The following is a 17,865-nucleotide window of genomic DNA, read 5'->3' on the forward strand; positions in this document are numbered from 1 at the left end:
GCGAGCGCCGGATGCCGGGGAGCGCTTCCGGCGGCCGTTGGGAGCCGTTGGAGCGGCGGCGTCGCAGGGTAGGCGCGGGCCCTGCGGGACGGATCCCCCCCTTCTCCCTTCCCGCCTCCCTTCCCTCCTTCCCGCCTCCCCTCTCTCCTTCCTTCTTCCCTTCCTTTCCCTGGCTGTTCCGCGGGCAGCCCCCGCGGCGCCCAGGCCTTTTCCTGGAGCCTGCAGCCCCGGCCGTGCGCAGGGGAGCCGCCGGCAGCCCGGGCGGGCCTCAGGGTGCGGCGGGGAGGGAGGGGTTCACCTCCCCCCCGCCCCGGGTAGCCGAAGTTCCCGGGAACGGAGTTGTCCGCACCTGCGGTGTGCGAGGGAGGGCGGTGCCCGCCGTCTGCCACCCTTCCCTGTCTTCGTGCTCGTCTGTAGGACCCCCTTGGAGAAGCAGATGAGGGGATTCTTCAGAGACGGGCATATCACGTTATTTCACGGGGTCGTTGCTCTCCAGGTCACTGGGATGGTTGTCAGTGAATCACTTAAATCATCAGTCAGTTGTAGAGTAGGTATGTTTAGGTAATAGTAACTAGGTTCACTTCCGGGAGGTGTTCTCCTTTCTATGGAAATTTTCTCCCATTAGAGTATAAACATGCTTACCTAAGAAAGCATTTATCTCTCTTTAGCTTATGGTAAATTTAAGCAGGAAACATGCTGGCTGATTTTTAGGAGTGCTTTCACATGGATTAAGGGTGTGTATATAGGCTTGTTGGTAAAGTGTGCCTTTTTTTTTTTTTTTAATAAGGAACATATTGAAGCATGTCTGGAAGTTTCTACTTCGTGATAGTTGGTCATCATGATAATCCCATATTTGAAATGGAATTTCTGCCTCCTGGAAAAGTAGAGTCCAAGGTGTGTTTTTTTTCTCCAGTGATACTCCTATGATGTAATTATGGTACATTTTTCTTTGGTAATTTTACAGTGTATTAGAAGTATAACCAGCATGTTGTTAAAAGTGTTATGAGCATCCACTGTGCTTTCTTTTTAACAGAAATTTTGTGAGTAGAACTCTGGAGTTCTTGAGTCTCTTGACTAATTCTTTGCCACATCGTACCAGTTCTTCCTAAAACATGGTTTAGTTAAAGTTTTGTTGCTGTATGGTGAAGAATATATGGATCATAGTATGTAAAGCTTTTGTAATAACTGTTCATAGTCTATTGCTATTTACTGTAGCTCTATTTTAAAGGATATGTATGCAGTAATAAGGCTAAGTAAGGAACATAAATTTGAAAGCTCTAGTCAGGCCTTTATTTTTTACACTATAAAGAAATCTTGTTTTTAAATAACATTCATTAGTCATGCTTGCTGTTAAGTAAAAAAGGTTTTAAACTTACAGGTTTGAGAATGGAGATTTTTAGGACTTTCTTATGTTTAAAATGTAAGAATTTTAAGACAACTTTTAATTTATTCTTTTTCCAATAGAAACACTACTTAATGAATAAATCTATCTGTTGTGCTATTACATCAAAAGAAAAAGCAGACTTTAGAATAAAAGTGTGTGGATCTGTGAGTGTCTCAGAAAAAAATCATAAATAAGACTAGTCAGACTGGGCTTAGTGTGAGGTTGTGTCAGATATTTTCTACATTGTGCTAGTGGAATTAGCTTAGCTTGGTTAAGCTTCTTGTCTGACTAAGGTTGAAATACAAAATTTTCTGCCAAGACAGAATATAAACTTACTGTGCACTGAAGGAGAACTAGCAGATGTTGATATGTTTTGACAACTATTGCTTCTGTTTCTGAGACGTGCCCTTCAAGAGTGAATTCAGTGCAGATACATAGCTGCATGTTAGTTGCAAATAGCTGATGTTATTTGCATCATGTACATAGTAAATCAGCATAAGCTTTTGCCCCTTAAGCTTCACTCCTTAGTCTCGTCCTCAGTGTGGTGTAATGGAACTTGTAAAACTTTTAATGCCCTGAGCCAAACTTGATTTGGGGGAAGAACATAATGCACTGAGAGGTGTGAGAGTGGCATTAATAGCAACCCTGTATTTTGAGAAAGAGTGCAAGACTACTCATGTTTCCAGTCTCATAGAAAGCTCAGAGTGTGGTTTAGTCCCATGTTTCTTCTTGGGAACTGCCCTCCAGTGTTCTAGTTAGTATATAAAGTCAAAGGCCCTTGCTCCACATGACTCTTGTAATGTTAGGGTCAAACACTGTGATCATGCTACGGGCATTTGTATTTGTTATTAGAAGAGGTGCAATTTACATCTCCAAGCATACCAGTTGCAGGATGTTTTTCTGCACTAGGAAAAAGAAAACACTCCAAAGCAATAAAAATTTGTATGTTTCTAGGCAAATAACCTGAAAAAACCCAGAATCTCTAGGTGTTAATGTTACTAGTATATCTTTTCCCCAACTTTTAGGCAGTGTAACTTATTGTTCAATTTCTGCTAAATTTCTGTAAATTTCATTAAAACGGGTGATTGGAAAACAGAGGAAAGTATTTTCATCAGGGCCGCTGTTGTGGAGTAAGTTTGCAGTGGGAGATTACCCACTGATAAACAAAATAATTTACAATGGAATTAATTCCTGAGCTGTAAATACAGGCTTTATTAGTTTTGTGGCTCTCAAGACTGTTTTTGTGCAGCTTTTTTATTATGACCCTTTTTCTCCCTTGAAATCAAGTATCATGACAAAATATACTAGTTTCGTTTTATTACAGGATGGCAGGTATGTGGCAGAAAAGAAGGGTGTATATATAACTTTACATAACTTGAGCACTAGTTGTTTAGCAGCTTGGGCAAATTATTGTTTGTATTTCACTGAATTACTAACCCTCTGTCTTCTGGAAATTCATTAGGATGATCATCGCCATCTCAACCAGTTCATTGCCCATGCAGCTCTTGACCTAGTAGATGAGAACATGTGGCTTTCTAACAATATGTATCTGAAGACTGTGGACAAGTTTAATGAATGGTTTGTTTCTGCTTTTGTCACAGCTGGACATATCCTTCCCTCTTCACTTTCCTTGTATTAGGTAGGAAAAGCCTTTTGCCAGAAAGCGACGAGTCAGATGAAATTAGTGTGGAACAGATTTCTCTGGCTATTCACCACTGTTATTGCTAGAGAGCCACCAACTTCAGCGTGAAGTATGTTGGTAGATACAGTTGTTGAAAAGTAAGACTGATTGGAAAGATGGATTTTTCCTTTGGGAGGATCTGGAATAGCCTACTGAAGTGTGGAGCTCAAATGGAGTACAGGAAAAAGGAATGAGGGAGGAGTAACTTAAGAGGGTCTGAGCAACCTTCTATGATTCTCCTGAAAATGTGGTGTCAAGGCTTAATCTTATGCATAGATAGTCACAGAATCACAGAATCCTAGGGGTTGGAAGGGACCTCAAAAAATCATCTAGTCCAACCCCCCTGCCAGAGCAGGATCACCTAGTACATCACACAGGAACGCGTCCAGGCGGGTTTTGAATGTCTCCAGTGAAGGACACTCCACAACCTCTCTGGGCAGCCTGTTCCAGTGCTCTGTCACTCTCACAGTGAAGAGGTTCTTCCTGATATTCACATGGAACCTCCTATGCTCCAGTTTGCATCCATTGCCCCTTGTCCTATCACTGGTCATCACTGAAAAAAGCTTGGCTCCATCATCCTGACACTCACCCTTTACATATTTGTAAACATGGATGAGGTCACCCCTCAGTCTCCTCTTCTCCAAGCTAAAGAGACCCAGCTCCCTCAGCCTTTTCTCATTAGGGAGATGTTCCACTCCATCATCTTTGTGGCTCTGTGCTGGACTCTTTCAAGCAGTTCCCTGTCCTTCTTCAACTGTGGGGCCCAAAACTGGATACAATATTCCAGATGCAGCCTCACCAAGGCAGAATAGGGGGGGAGGAGAACCTCTCTTGACCTACTAACCACACCCTTTCTAATGCACCCCATTGGCCTTCTTGGCCACAAGGGCACATTGCTGGCTCATGGTCATCCTCCTGTCCACCAGGACCCCCAGGTCCCTTTCTCCTACACTGCTCTCCAGCAGGTCAGCCCCTAACCTGTACTGGTATATGATGGTGTTCTTCCCCAGATGCAAAACTCTACACTTGCCCTTGGTGAATTTCATCAAGTTTCTCCCTGCCCAACTCTCCAGCCTGTCTAAGTCTCTCTGAATGGCAGCACAGCCTTCCGGTGTGTCAGCCACTCCTCCCAGTTCAGTGTCATCAGCAAACTTGCTGAGGGTACGTTCTGTACCCTCATCCAGGTCGTTGATGAATATGTTGAACAACACCGGCCCCAGTACCAACCTCTGAGGGACTCCACTAGTCACAGACCTCCAGCTAGATTCTGTCCCATTGACTACAACTCTCTGACTTCTTCCCTTCAACCAGTTTATGATCCACCTCACTACCTGATCACCAAGCCCATACTTCCTCAGCTTATCTACAAGGATGCTGTGGGAGACAGTGTCAAATGCATCTACTGCCCTACCATCATCTATCCACCTAGTTATTTCCTCATAGAAGGCTATAAGGTTGGTCAAACATGACTTTCCCTTGGTAAAACCATGTTGACTGCTCTTAATGACCCCCTCACCCTTGATATGCCTAGAGATAGTGCCAAGAACAAGTTGTTCCATCACCTTTCCAGGGATGGAGGTGAGGCTGACCGGTCTATATTTACCTGGATCCTCCTTCTTGCCCTTCTTGTAGACTGGAGTGACTTTTGCTATCCTCCAGTCCTCAGGCAGCTCTCCTGTTGCCCACGACTTACCAAAGATGATGAAGAGTGGCCTAGCAATGACCTCCACCAGCTCCCTCAGCACCCTTGGATGCAGTCCATCTGGACCCATCGATTTATGGATGTCCATATTGCTCAACTGAACCCTAACCCAATCCTCATCTACCAAGGCAAACTCCTCCTTTATCCTGACTTCTTCTGGGGCTATAGGGATCTGGGGCTCCTGGGGAAAGCCTGCAGGAGTAAAGACAGAGGCAAAGAAGGCATTCAGCACCTCTGCCTTCTTTATATCCTCTGTATCTAGGGCACCCACCTCATTCATCAGTGGGCTTATGTTGCCTCTAGTGTTAGTTTTATTTGCTATGTATTTGAAAAAGCCCTTTCTATTATCCTTGACCTGACTTGCAAGGTTAAGTTCCAAGGAGGCCTTAGCTTTCCTAATTGCCTCCCTATATCCTCTGACAACTGTCCTATATTCCTCCCAAGTGACCAGCCCCTCCTTCCATGATCCACAGATTCTTTTTTTCCACTTGAGTTTGCCCAGCAGTTCCTTGTTTAACCACGCTGGTCTCCTAGCTCCCTTACTTGATTTCATACCCATTGGGATGCTCTGATCCTGAGCTTGCAAGAAGTGGTCCTTGAATGTTGACCAACTATCTTGAACCCCTTTACCATCTAGCACCCTGTCCCATGGGACTTCCCTTAACAATTGATTGAGGAGGCCAAAGTTGGCCCTGCGGAAGTCCAGGGTTCTGGTCTTGCCAATACCTCCAGGTACTTATTTTAATGCTTCCTCCTGTAGCCACTGCTATTTCATGTACAGCTAAGCATTTTAAGTATATGTAGAATTAGGTGTAAATGCTTATCTCAGGATATGTTAAATGTCTCTCTTTTTCATAAAAGTTAAATTTTCCTTAATTGCTTTACATATGAGATTTATAATGCTTCATGATGTAAGGCAAGAAGACGGAATTAAGAACTTCTTTAATGATGTGTATGACTTGTATATAAAGGTAAGATCCTTCTTCTTACAGTCTCACTGCAGTACTTTTCAGTGTGTTCTGTTGTACGTGCTCAGGCATGCTGGTGTGAGTGTGTTTTCTTGTGGGGGCCTGTGTAAAAGGAGAAGCACCCCACACTGTCCATATTCATTGATACTGTGTGATGTAGAGGCTGTATTTTCCATGAACAGAATAGATTTTTAGAAATTATTATAAACAGTGGTGGTTCAGAATTTATTTTCGTTTTAGTCAGTGATTTGGGGCAGTATTGTGTCATTAATGGTGATAATGAAAGCAAAGGACTGTTCTGCAGTAGCCCAGTCAAGGTGCTTCACTCTCAGAACAGGCAGCCCTTTTTCTCACATCCTGGTGGTACTTCGACTGGACAGGGCAATTGCAAACACTGCCTCGGAGATGGTCATCTCAGCCTTCTGCAAGGACTCAAGTGATGCTAATTTCCATGATGGAAATATCCACCAGTATCATGATGGGTTTGTTCTGAGGAGCTGGTACTGAGGGATGGCTGTGCACATAGATGAGGAGAATGCAATGCCCTGTAAGCAGGTGACTGTTGAGGACCTTCGTGCTCTTACGTGGCACAAAATAGGCTGAAAACTAATAGTAGTTGTCATGTAAAGTAAGATTTTCCAGTACTGGACATTGTGCTTATTGAGTTTTTCTTCTTTCCTCAGTTTGCAATGAATCCATTTTATGAACTCAATTCTCCCATTCGATCCAGTGCTTTTGAAAGGAAGGTACAGTTCCTTGGGAAGAAACACCTTTTAAGCTGAATAAATAACTTTCCCGAGTGAGTGCTTTTTCCAACTTTCCTGATTATTTGTACTATAGTTCTCCTGGGTAGTTCTCTGCATGTTTGATACTCATCTTTGTTAAGATCGACAAATTGGATGCTAAAGGAGGTTTTTGGGTTTTGTGTTTTTCTGGTACAGGTAAGAACAGCCAAACTTCTCTGGTTAAAATGCCTATCTTAATAAGTTTCTTTTCATGTGTTACGAAAACCAAGTTTGAAAATGTCAGGGGCTGAATAGATACAAACTGAGACGTGTCAACACCTATGCAAAATGTAAGCCTCTTCTACAGGGTGGGAGGAAACTGGACCTTAACTCAAAAGACATCTTCAGGCATGCGATTTAATGTGGTCAAAAGGGAATTCTTGACTGTTTGGCCTAAGTGGTTGTGTTATAAACCTTTCTACTTACAGCTCTTCAATAGAGAACTTGCTCTGCAGAATAACCAGACTTAACTATACTCTTTGTGGTATTAAACCAGATCTATATTTATATTGTAATATGCAATGTATGAATGATGAAGTGCTAAATAAAAAGAAATGAGGATATATCAGCAAAGCTTTGTCTTCAGTGTTTCAGGAAGTTTTGAGAAAAAAACTTAAAGCTTAAAACTGCACATTCACCAGATGTTTAGTGCAATACATGTTTACCTGCAGTGTTGCATTAACAAGGTGAATTAACAAAGTAAACCAGAACAGCTGTGTCTACCCTGACTTTAATTCTAATTTAATTAATTCTAATTTAATTCGAACACATGGAAAAAAAACGAAAGTGACACATGTAAACCCACTTCTTTTCATTATCTCTGCAAGTGCTGAAATTTTGTGAAAATATATTTAGACTTGGAACTTTGAACCACAAAACTGTTTGTTGAGGTTTCAGAAAAGTATTATTTGGCCTGGCTGGCTACTATTCCATTGTAAAATGTGGTTAGGGACCCTTTTGCAAAACTTATCATCATTCCAAAATAGTTTTTAAATGGGTCGTTTGGCATACATGTACCTAATATTTTGGTTGGTTTCACAATCCTTAAGTAGTTTGTTTCCTTTTGCAGCAAAGCTGTATAAGCTATCCTCTTGGAAAAAAAATTTTTAAAATCTGAAAAGTAATTTCCAGAGGAAGCGACATGCTGTTCTAGGAAGTACATTTTGCATAGTCTGTATAATTCAAGGGACCACGTGTGTATGTGCTCTAAATGTATTGACAGTCACTATTTCTTTGTAATTTATTTACTGCTAAACTATCACTGTAAAATATTCCATGAGAAAAAAAACACAATTATAAAGGCTGCAATATTTACCTTAAATAAACTGTGGAATGATGCAGTATGGATGCCTGTTGAGTATACTTGAAATGATTTAGAAGGAAACTAGATGATCACAGTAAGGTTACCTTTATTGGTAGGGTGGCACATTTAGATGGGAATACTTGTCTTTGCAGTAGTTATTAATAAAAACTGCATTGTTCAGCATTTTGATGATGTCATGTAATTGTATGTAAATCCCCTACGGTTTTTGGGTTGTTTTAGTTTATACATGAAAGCAACAGAAACACGTTTGAGGTAAAACATTCATATGAGAAGGAGTCATTGCATTGGAACCCTTACGCTGTTTTCTGCCTCCTTCCAGTAGCACTATGGTTGGAAAAATGCTAACAGCCAAGATTCACCGAATACGTTAAATAATCATACACATGGCAGTATGAAAAGTTTTGGCAAAGACAAAAAATGAGTGCTAAGTTTCCACTTTTAGAAACTCGGGGTTTTTTATAATTGTGTACTTTTCTGCCAGCACACAGTAGGAAGGTCTAGAGAATGAAAGCATTTTTTTCTCTTGCCTGATCTCTGAAGGCGGTTAGCCAAATGGTACTTGTTCTTATGTTTTCCCCCATATGACTTTCCCCTCTTCTTCTGAATATAAGAGTTGTAAGTGGGAAATCATGTCCCATAGGTCATCTAGGCTTTATGAAAACAGACTGCTACTGGCCACAGGCAATGGAGAATTATGTGCCAACTCACTAATTATGACAGTGAGGAACAATGTCTCTTGACAGAATTCTGAAAAAATCTTGGCTAGCTACCTGTTATGCTTTAGTTTGTGACTTTTTACAATAAGCTGAAAGACTGCTGTCTGGAGTGACAGGGGAAAGCTACCTTGTGATCAACTGTAGTCACCTATCTGCTTTAGGCCTGAAAGATGCAGGTCTAACATGCATCAGACAATCAACATTTCCAGCAATACAAAGGCCAGTGGTCAAGGCAGGAGAGAGGCCTCCTTTGCATTTATGTTCATAGCCAATCTCAGAGGCTTAGGAATAGGGATTCAACTTAAATTTGCTGCAGTATTAGAAAGCAAGAGTTTTAACATGAGCTGTTTGCTGTGTCCTGTTTTTTCTGCCCCATCCTATTTTGCTGTCTGTCTTAATATGCACAGCTGCACCTTTGAATGGCCATCTAGAACTACATCTGTATCACACAGTATGCTCTGTCACTCTACATACTCTGAATAGTTAGGAGGACACCCTAATATTTGAGGTACATTAGTACTTGAAATAAATCAGTCAATTGAAACATAAGCCACAAGTGCCTACCTTATCCCCCTACGGAATGACATGGTAAGTTTTAAGAAAGTACAGAAATGCCTGTTTGTTACTAAGCATTATGAAGATTGTTTTGTTTTGTTTTGCTACCTGTCATCTGCTTTTCATAGGACTTTTGCTTCTTTCAGGTACTTGATAGTCTCCCTCTCAGACTAAATCCTGACCTGAACATAATTCCTATACCTCCTTATTTGTTATAGCATATAAACACCCTTTATCTTCACTAGCTACTTTTTTGACTAGTGTACAGTCATGGTACAGCAGCTCCCAGAGCACAATACACTTCTGTAGTATTAAGTTTTATTTAACCTACTTCTCAGAGGGAGGCTTGGTAACCATAGTGTTACATGGAAAGAAGACAGATGGGAAAATACACAATGGAAAAACACAAATGGACTTTTAAGGACAAAAAAGACCACAATGGTTCTCCTCTTTATTTCTTTTAGCATCCTTAGTCATGGTAACTTCCATCTCCTGTTTTGTTTCAACCTTACCTTTGCTAAAATGAACATTAAAGGAAGCTTTAAACAGTAAGGCAGTAGTGTTTTACAACAATTTAATGTCACTAACTTAGTAGCCCTCAACGCAAGCAATCTTAGTTTTTAAAGCTTTTTGCTCCGTTAAGAGGAATTTAGCTAAGATTTTCTTCACAGGTCTTTTCACTCACTGGCTAGAAATGAAACATAACAGAAGTAGCAGCTCAATCTATATTCAGCTGTTAGGTCACTGAAGCTTAAAACCTTTTTGTTGCTGCATATGCAGGACTGCAAGAAGGAATTACTAGACTTAGAACATACAGAAAGTAGAAAGACATCACTTTGAAGCAGCAGCAGCACTATAGCGTAAAGGTGTCCTGGACAGGTTCAAGCAAGAATACAATACATTCAGGAAAGTGTACTGAGAGAGACAAGAATGGTTTGTTTTGCAAGCTTTACTTCTGAATCATTACACCTGGTACAGAGTAAACAGATACATTATGAGAAAACTTTTGTTGTTAATGTACTCTCAAGAAAGGCTTTTCTATTGAAACATGAAAACTGCTGTACAGAAAGCAGTCTGTAGATTAGCAAATAATATGGCCTGTCCTATAGGCCTCAGACTTCCTTTTGAAGTCCACAACAGGTGTACGCGCATGCCTGTTAGCAGATTACACATCGAAGCAAGTGTGCGATCAAGTTTGCTATAGTAGGACAGTAGATAGGCCAAGCACCAACTTTCAACTTCTTGTACAAGTATTGTACCATTTAACTGCAACAGAGAGCCTCAAATATGCCACCTGTTGTTTCACCTGCATTCCTGCAGAAAGACTGTCCCTTAATCATGTAATGAGTACAGTAATATAAAAGACTTTGTCTTAAATGTGTAAGTCCATATCCTAAAATCACAAATTAAGTAAGGATCAAATTCAGCTCAATCACTAGGTGCAGGTATTTACTTGTATTAGGGCTGAAAGCTGTCACAACCTACTGTAAATCAAGAGCTTCCTGAGTTCTCTACGTATTGCCAATCCTTAGTTTCACAGTGAAGAGATTACTGGTAAACACATTCATAGCTCAGGTGAACAAGGAAAAAGAGGTTTGGGACTTTAAGGCTGTATACTAAACATTCTCTTACAATTATGTCATGATGTGGATCCCTTCAAGTGCAGTTAAAGCTGACTGAATAAAGTGTATTTTTTTCGTATCTAAAAATAGTTATACTTCAGTGACTCAATTTTTATTACCTTATTGAACAGGAACATGCGAGAATGGGACTTAAGGCAAATACATGTCTTAACTCATCAGTATCCTGCATTAAACTTGCTGGAAAAATTAGTAGAGCATTACAATAGTAAATGAAAGAAAAATGGACATTAAATATGTAGGAAATGTATTTCCTACTTAAAAACCTACACAAATTATAGAAACATTAGGCAATTAGAGAAGACCTGGAGGTAATTTATATTAACTTATAATAAACACATCAGAGATGAAGTACCACTCACAGCAAAAGGAATGTAGTGACACTGAAGTTTAATATCTAGCATTGTTAAGAAACTGACTTCTAGAGAAACAAAAATGGAATGCCAATTTCATAAAAATATACACCTATAAAAGTATCTTTGTGCCTGAATTCCAGAACAGTTTCTCCAAAGTAGTGCTTCTAGAACTTTCAAGTTTTAATTATATTCAAAGTATTTATCATTTGAATAAAGTTGGCAAATTACATTCTTACATTATTGTTTTTACTTAACACCTTCCTAAACAGAAAGTGTCACTAATTCAATAATGGGTCACTCATGGATGCATTTTTTTTTTCTTTTGCTTCCCGTAGAAAGCAGCAGAATATTACAATTTTAATATTAGAGTGAAACCCATTTGTTATTTTATCTACTACACCTTCCTCATCCTTTAACAGAGCAAGCTAGTCAAAAGTAATTTGCAAAAAAAAAAAAAGTCAACAACAAGATGAACTGGGTTTCGGTTTCCGATGAAGGTTTACTGTATCTGTTTGAATAAAGTGATCTGATCTGTCTTCAGAGGCTAGCACTCTTCTAACTGCTTCTTCAAAGGCTGCTGCAACATTGGTGGCATCTTTTGCACTGGTTTCAAAATACGGATGGTTGCCATTATTCCTGCACCAGTCTTGGGCTTCTTCTGTAGACACTTGCCTGTCATCAATATCAACTTTGTTACCCAATATCACAAACGGAAAACTTTCAGGCTCCTTGACGTCTGCATAATAAATGAATTCTTTCTTCCAGTTGCTTAAGTTTTGGAAGCTTTGAGAGTCATCCACGCTGAAGGTTAGCAGACAACAGTCAGAACCTCTATAGAAAGGAGTCCGCAAGCTCCGAAAACGTTCCTGACCTGCCGTGTCCCATATCTGCATTGTAACAAAATGTCCATCAACTTCCAACTCTTTATTTAAGAATTCCACACCTATTGTATGAAACAGCTGTGCATCAAACTTGTTGGTGACGTATCTGTTCATAAGGGAGCTCTTCCCGACTCCACCATCTCCTAGCAGTATTACTTTAAGGAGTGATGATTTTGCTGCCATTGTTAGAGAAACAGATCCTCCTGATTTCCTAGACCTGTAAAGATTTAAAAAAATAATTAGAAAGAGTTGTGATCAGAAAAATTTACAAACACAACTATAAAGTGTTAAAGCCTACCAACATAGTTTCATGTACAAAAGCAGAACAGTGCTAAAGAGGTGAAGCACAGATGTTCATAGCACCACTCAAGAATACCATATGTTTAAGAGGTGTCTCTTCCAGACTATAGTCTGTATCACAGTCTAAGCAACATGCTGCATTAATTACTGGTCTATCACTTAAAACCCAAAACCCTTCAATGCTGGTGCAGAAGGGGTATCAAATCACTTCCAGGAAGTACAACAATTCATCTACCTTCACTCAAAAACATCCACCAAAGAAAGCGGAGTGAGAGAATTTTATAGAGTATGTGCCTTGAACTAGTCACTTCACTGCTGTAGTTCATAAGCAAAATTATTTTTGAACATGAAAAAGTGGAGACAAAGCTTTAAGAATAAAGCACGTCATTATCCATTACACTGGAATAACTGCTGCACTTGACCCAAAATTGCAACCACACAAGTAATTTTAAATCAACTCACATTGTTATCTACAGAACAAATACAAATGCTGTAATTTCATTTAAAAATTTAGGTGACTAGGTCTTGGTACACAAACATTCAGTATTTTACAGTTTACTCCTTGCAGAACAGCCATGAGGAATGGAACGCTATTATAAGTACTAGAAAAGCAAATTCACTTTTGCTACTTCAAGTGATACTCAAGATGCCAAATACTGAGGCCAAGCCTATGCTGACAGTTCAGTTAGTAGGTATCAACTTCCCATGGTAAAGCTGTCAAAAAACCTGGATGTGCTAGTTAAGGCACACCTGGATGCCAGCACAGGACTGGTGAATTAGTGGCAGTAGTGGAGCTTTTTTACTGTTAGATTTTAGTATTTAAGTATACATTTTATTTTTTTTTCAGAAAAAAGTGGTTAGCTCATTAGTGTTTTGTACCAGCCCAAGGTTTGCTCTCATTACAGTAGCATCATCTACTGTATTTTAATTGCTTAGGGATTAAGTTTCATTTTAAAGAGCCCAAACTTAAGTTCCTGTACAGAAAGAACTGGTGTTTCTACCCATTACTAAAAAAACTCAAAGTAATTCAGCCAAAACAGGGCTCTCTGAAAAATAGGAACTACTTAAAATGGAAATGGGTCATAAGTTGCCTAGTCCATCCCCTTCTCTCAAGAAAGGAATGCAGTCTTTCTAGTCGTAATTAGCTTTACTGGCATATACATCACCACAGAGTATGGCTATGGAATTAATACCTGATACAAGCTGCATGAGAGTCTTATGACTCTGTGCTGCCTTAGAATCAAGGCCTATACTAGAAGAAAGAAATTTCAGGAATTTTTTCATCTCTAACTTTCCATCTTTGAATGTTTGTTAGACACGATCCACAGTAAAAGAGAAGAAATGTTTTATAGTTTGAGAGCAGCTGAAGCCTCAACACAAATTTCGAAGTGTACACAACAGTGGCTGCTTCCATTAAAAATACGGTTAAAACAAGTAATTTTATTCATTCATACTGTGCAATTAAAACCTGTATTTATAAATCCTTGATTTTGCATAGGTCTGTATCACAACTATGTTAAAAATTCTTCAGAACTACAAATGGATAATTATATCCCTTTCAGAGAGCTATGAAATAATTGCTGTGGCTAAGGATATGAACATATACATTGTTATGTATGTGAAAAACCTTATTATAGTCACAGAACTACTTGCATATGAGCTCCGTGTTCATGTTGAAATCTTAAAAATGGTCCTGTGTCTTAATTTATCTCCCTAATTCCTACTGTTAGTTAACAAGTAAGTTATCTGAGCTATACCATTAGATAGGAGCATCTTCTTAATAAATAATGCATTAATGAGAACAAAGGTACTGAATGTTCCCCTGTTCTTCCATTTCCATGTAGGGATCAAGTTACAATTTATTTTTATGTCCTACTGAAATCACAAGTTCCCTAAAAGGGATAATGTGAAAAAAATAACTGTTAAGTAGTTCTGACTGGTCCTATGCACTTGTTTGAAGAACTGCAGTGGTTATCATTAAATTGTCCATGAAGCCACATTTTAATAAAAATACAACTAAGGAAACTCTGTTAACAGCATCTAGTATTTGGTGCATCCAGATCTGCAAAGTTAATTTGCACTATTTCAACTCTGTAGGACATTACAGTGCAGTCTATGAGACTGATGACCATAAAAATACTTCTACTGGGCAGACAATTATAGACCAGCCACAAACCATTACAAGTGTCTTTTCAACTGTAATCAAACTGGTCTTTCTACATGAAGGCTCCCAGGACTGATAAGCAAGTATCTCCACACAACGTTGCAGGCAGCATCACTGTTCAGGACATTCAACTTCCACAGCAGAAGCTGTCATGCCTAGCTAGCAGTTTGTGGTTTTGTACAATTTTTAATCCAAAATAAATTGATTGCATGTTCAGCCATTTAAATACATCCTCACAAGCTGGATCTGAAGCAGCAAAGCAGCATGTTTAAAGGTACTAAGAAACATTTTTGTTTGGACGCAGCAAAGGCTATACACTTACAGGTTATTTTTGCTATAAGGGACTCATCTGCAGCCCCGCTGATCATATGATTTAAAGTACCCAAAGAACAGGATGTTTTCAGCACAGCAGGCTGCTGCATTTTTTCCACTAACACATCTTAAGATTTTTAAAGAGATACTTTTTTACTGTTTTTTTTTTTTCTACAATACAAGGCCTTGATGCTCCAACAAAGAGAGTAACTATAAAATCCTTAAGACTCCTGGAAAATTAATGTTATTTATCCTATTACATAATTTGAACGTATCTGCATAATATGCTTTTTGACAGTATTTTGGAAGGAACAGTCAACATCTGATACTGAATTTTTGAAGATTTGTTACCCTAATTGTTCAGTTTAAATCATCATTCAGCACCTGAAACAAAAATTTTCCGGTGTACAGCTGATTGTTATAATCAATATCAGGAACTGTAAGATATCACTATTTGTTCCAGTTATTTCTTATTATCCTGTGCAATTTTACTTTAACATAAAAGTAGTCTCAACCTTCTACACAGAGGAATCTCTAAAGAGATTTTTCCCTCACATTCCTCTATCATTTCAATATTCAAAGAAACTCAGATCAAGTCAATAAAAAGCCACCCGGCTCTGGTCCATTTTCATAATAGTTTCTGAATTGCCTCCATGAACTTCAAAGGACTCAAGCTCTCACACCACTGAATTCAACATTCCTGTTAAAAGCAGGGAACTTCAAAAAACTTTGTGTGCTTTACAACATCTCTGATGCCCAGCCACTCAAAGCTTAGAGAAACATAACTGCCTTGTGCAATCTATCCATCTATACTTTCTTAATTCCATGACTGCCAGCTCCATAGCCACCTTTTATTTTACATGCAAGTACCTCTTTTAACACTAAGGTACTCAGGCACCACTGAAAGAAAAGCAAGATTCTTGGTCTAGAAAACCATAGCAGCAACATGCAAACTTAGTTTAGGAATTTGTCTTTTTTTTGCTGTAAAAATCCTGTAATAGGTTAAGATGGACCTGAGTACTAAAGGCTGCAGACAAGTGCTTAATTTAAGTTTTGTCCATGGAAAAACAATGTTAGCCAAGATGGTAACTGCACTGTATCTATGACATTAGGAAGCTACCATCTCCCTTAAACTATTAAGCAGAGTCAATGGGACTAATTTATGGTTTCAGTTTTACCATATTGATACCAGGCAGAACAGCACACCATCAAAAAAACACTAAAAACCCACACCTAGCAACTGAAATCTCACCTCCACTACCTGCTTTTAAAATAAATAACAAAAACTGGATCTGTTGCAACAGCACCACTGAATTCCCTCCATATTCTTGAAGGAACTGATGTAATGGGTACTTAACATTTCCAGACTATTGTTTCTCCACTTCTACCTACTTTTTAACTTGGAAACAGTAAAGAAAAAGTTATTTAAAACACCATTTTCAGCCTGTGGTCATTGATGAACCACCTGCTATAACAAATCTAGACTAGACCCAAAGGCTTCCTGGAAGGCATGTGTTATACTGTCCTTTAACTAAAGTTGTTAAAGAGCAGCCATTTGACTTGGGAGAAGGAAGAAAAATCCAAGTAAGCTAGACTCAAGTTTGTTCCAACTAATCACATTTATGTGCAGCCTAACAAGCTTTCAGCAAGCACTTCTTATAAAAAGGGTCCAGCTTGGTTCAAGATTTAAGAAAAAACACTGCCTCAAAGTTACTGACAAGCAGAATTAGCCCTTCCATAACTAGTATAGCAGTAACACTGACTACATTTAATAACTTCCTATATATTCTGAAATGTACACGCATACAACACATCCATTTCACCTCTGAAGCTTATTCACAATTTTCTCTAAGCCATCTTATTCTTTTAGACCACAGGTATCAGGCATGAATAGTTAAAAAAGGCAGACCAACACTTCCAAGTATGTTGTCTGACAAAAATACTTGTATTTCAGTAACAATGTAAACTCTCTTTTTAATTTTTTTTTCCCTTAACACTAACAAAGCACTTGATGATATTTACCAGTCTAGCATTAAAAAAAAAAGTTGCTTCCTGTGGTTTGTTAGTTGCAGTGGCTCATTAAAAATATTACATAAACTGCTGCTCTGTATAATGTCTGAAAAAAGTCCCAAGAGCTATCAGACCTGCAGCAGAAGGGGTAGAATACAGAATTACCTGGTTTTCAATACTTGCACTTACTGTTTGTGGAGTTTTTGCATCTCTCAGCCCTTTATTACTACAAAGTAGTTACACTTTTCACCTACAACAGATTTGCAAGTTTCCAGAAATCTGAAAAGAAAGGGCAGAAGCAAATTTCCTCCTCTTTCTCTGCTTAATTAATCCTTCTTGTATTTAGAAGGTAGGTTCACCATTAAGTGGCACACGAATGGTTTTTTGTGCATAAGAGACTACAAGCTTCTTTGACCTTGCAAGCTTTTGCTTTCAACTCAAAGGGAAACACTCAGATTTAAAGTCAAGATGCTATACACTTTGTACTTTTGAACACATTACAAGCTCTGACGCTTATCAGCCTCCAAAACTACCCAGCAACAACCTCTCACTGACAGCCACTTCTGAGTCTCTTAGCTCTCTGGAAGCCTGGAAGTCCTTGAAATGTATGACTTGACATACTGAGATCCTAATAATCTTGCAACCCTTCCTTCCTTTATCTATGGTTTTACCACTGCACTTTCAAGGTAGTCTATTTTCTGTTGGACAGATCTTTAATAATTAAAGGTTATCTGAAAATTGCCTGTACCATTAAGCAGTGTAAACACACTACATTTAACACCTGAATATCACTAGAATTTATTAATAATAGTTTGTAATATGAACACAACCCAAACATACAACTTGTCACTCATTTGAATACCAAAACCTTTTATTTTGGGGTTTCTTTATAAGATTATTTTTAACTCCTATGTAGTTCAGCACTGTAGTTCAAACAATTGCCTGGCATGACTCAGGACTATGAAAGAAGTAGCAGCCAAGGGGAGGAATCAGTAAGTCCACATAACCCCTGGATCATTAAATCATCTCCCTCCCTACTGCCAGAATCACTTAATTTATTCTAATTTGTATCTAGCCACAAACTCAA

At 39.0% G+C, this 17,865-nt stretch overlaps 2 protein-coding genes across 6 annotated transcripts in view; one reads left to right on the forward strand and one right to left on the reverse strand.

The window, feature by feature from the left end:
• The first annotated feature begins 12 nt into the window (after window positions 1-12).
• Window positions 13-7,863, forward strand: TRAPPC2 (trafficking protein particle complex subunit 2). Its single transcript, XM_051631047.1, has 5 exons — window positions 13-68; window positions 788-894; window positions 2,847-2,989; window positions 5,651-5,738; window positions 6,419-7,863. Exons 2-5 carry the CDS (start codon window positions 802-804, stop codon window positions 6,515-6,517), a joined length of 423 nt encoding a protein of 140 aa, XP_051487007.1. The 5' UTR covers window positions 13-68; window positions 788-801; the 3' UTR covers window positions 6,518-7,863.
• A 1,667-nt stretch (window positions 7,864-9,530) lies between these two features.
• RAB9A (RAB9A, member RAS oncogene family) overlaps window positions 9,531-17,865 on the reverse strand; it is a 30,792-nt gene continuing 22,457 nt past the window's right edge. For all 5 annotated transcript variants that reach the window (XM_051631025.1, XM_051631016.1, XM_051630996.1 and 2 more), the window contains one exon: window positions 9,531-12,209. In XM_051631025.1, the coding sequence (XP_051486985.1) occupies window positions 11,570-12,175 (606 nt within the window). In that variant the 5' untranslated portion in view covers window positions 12,176-12,209 and the 3' untranslated portion in view covers window positions 9,531-11,569. The remainder of the gene's footprint in view (window positions 12,210-17,865) is intronic.

The sequence above is a fragment of the Apus apus genome, chromosome 1 (assembly GCF_020740795.1).
Source record: "Apus apus isolate bApuApu2 chromosome 1, bApuApu2.pri.cur, whole genome shotgun sequence".
NCBI lineage: Eukaryota > Metazoa > Chordata > Aves > Apodiformes > Apodidae > Apus > Apus apus.

Coding starts and splice junctions, on each gene's coding strand:
- TRAPPC2 (XM_051631047.1), top strand. CDS start 802: ATGTCTGGAAGTTTCTACTTCGTGATAGTTGGTCATCATGATAATCCC. Junction 2,990..5,650: donor TCTGCTTTTGTCACAGCTGG/ACATATCCTTCC, acceptor CTTAATTGCTTT/ACATATGAGATTTATAATGC. Junction 5,739..6,418: donor TGTATGACTTGTATATAAAG/GTAAGATCCTTC, acceptor TTCTTTCCTCAG/TTTGCAATGAATCCATTTTA.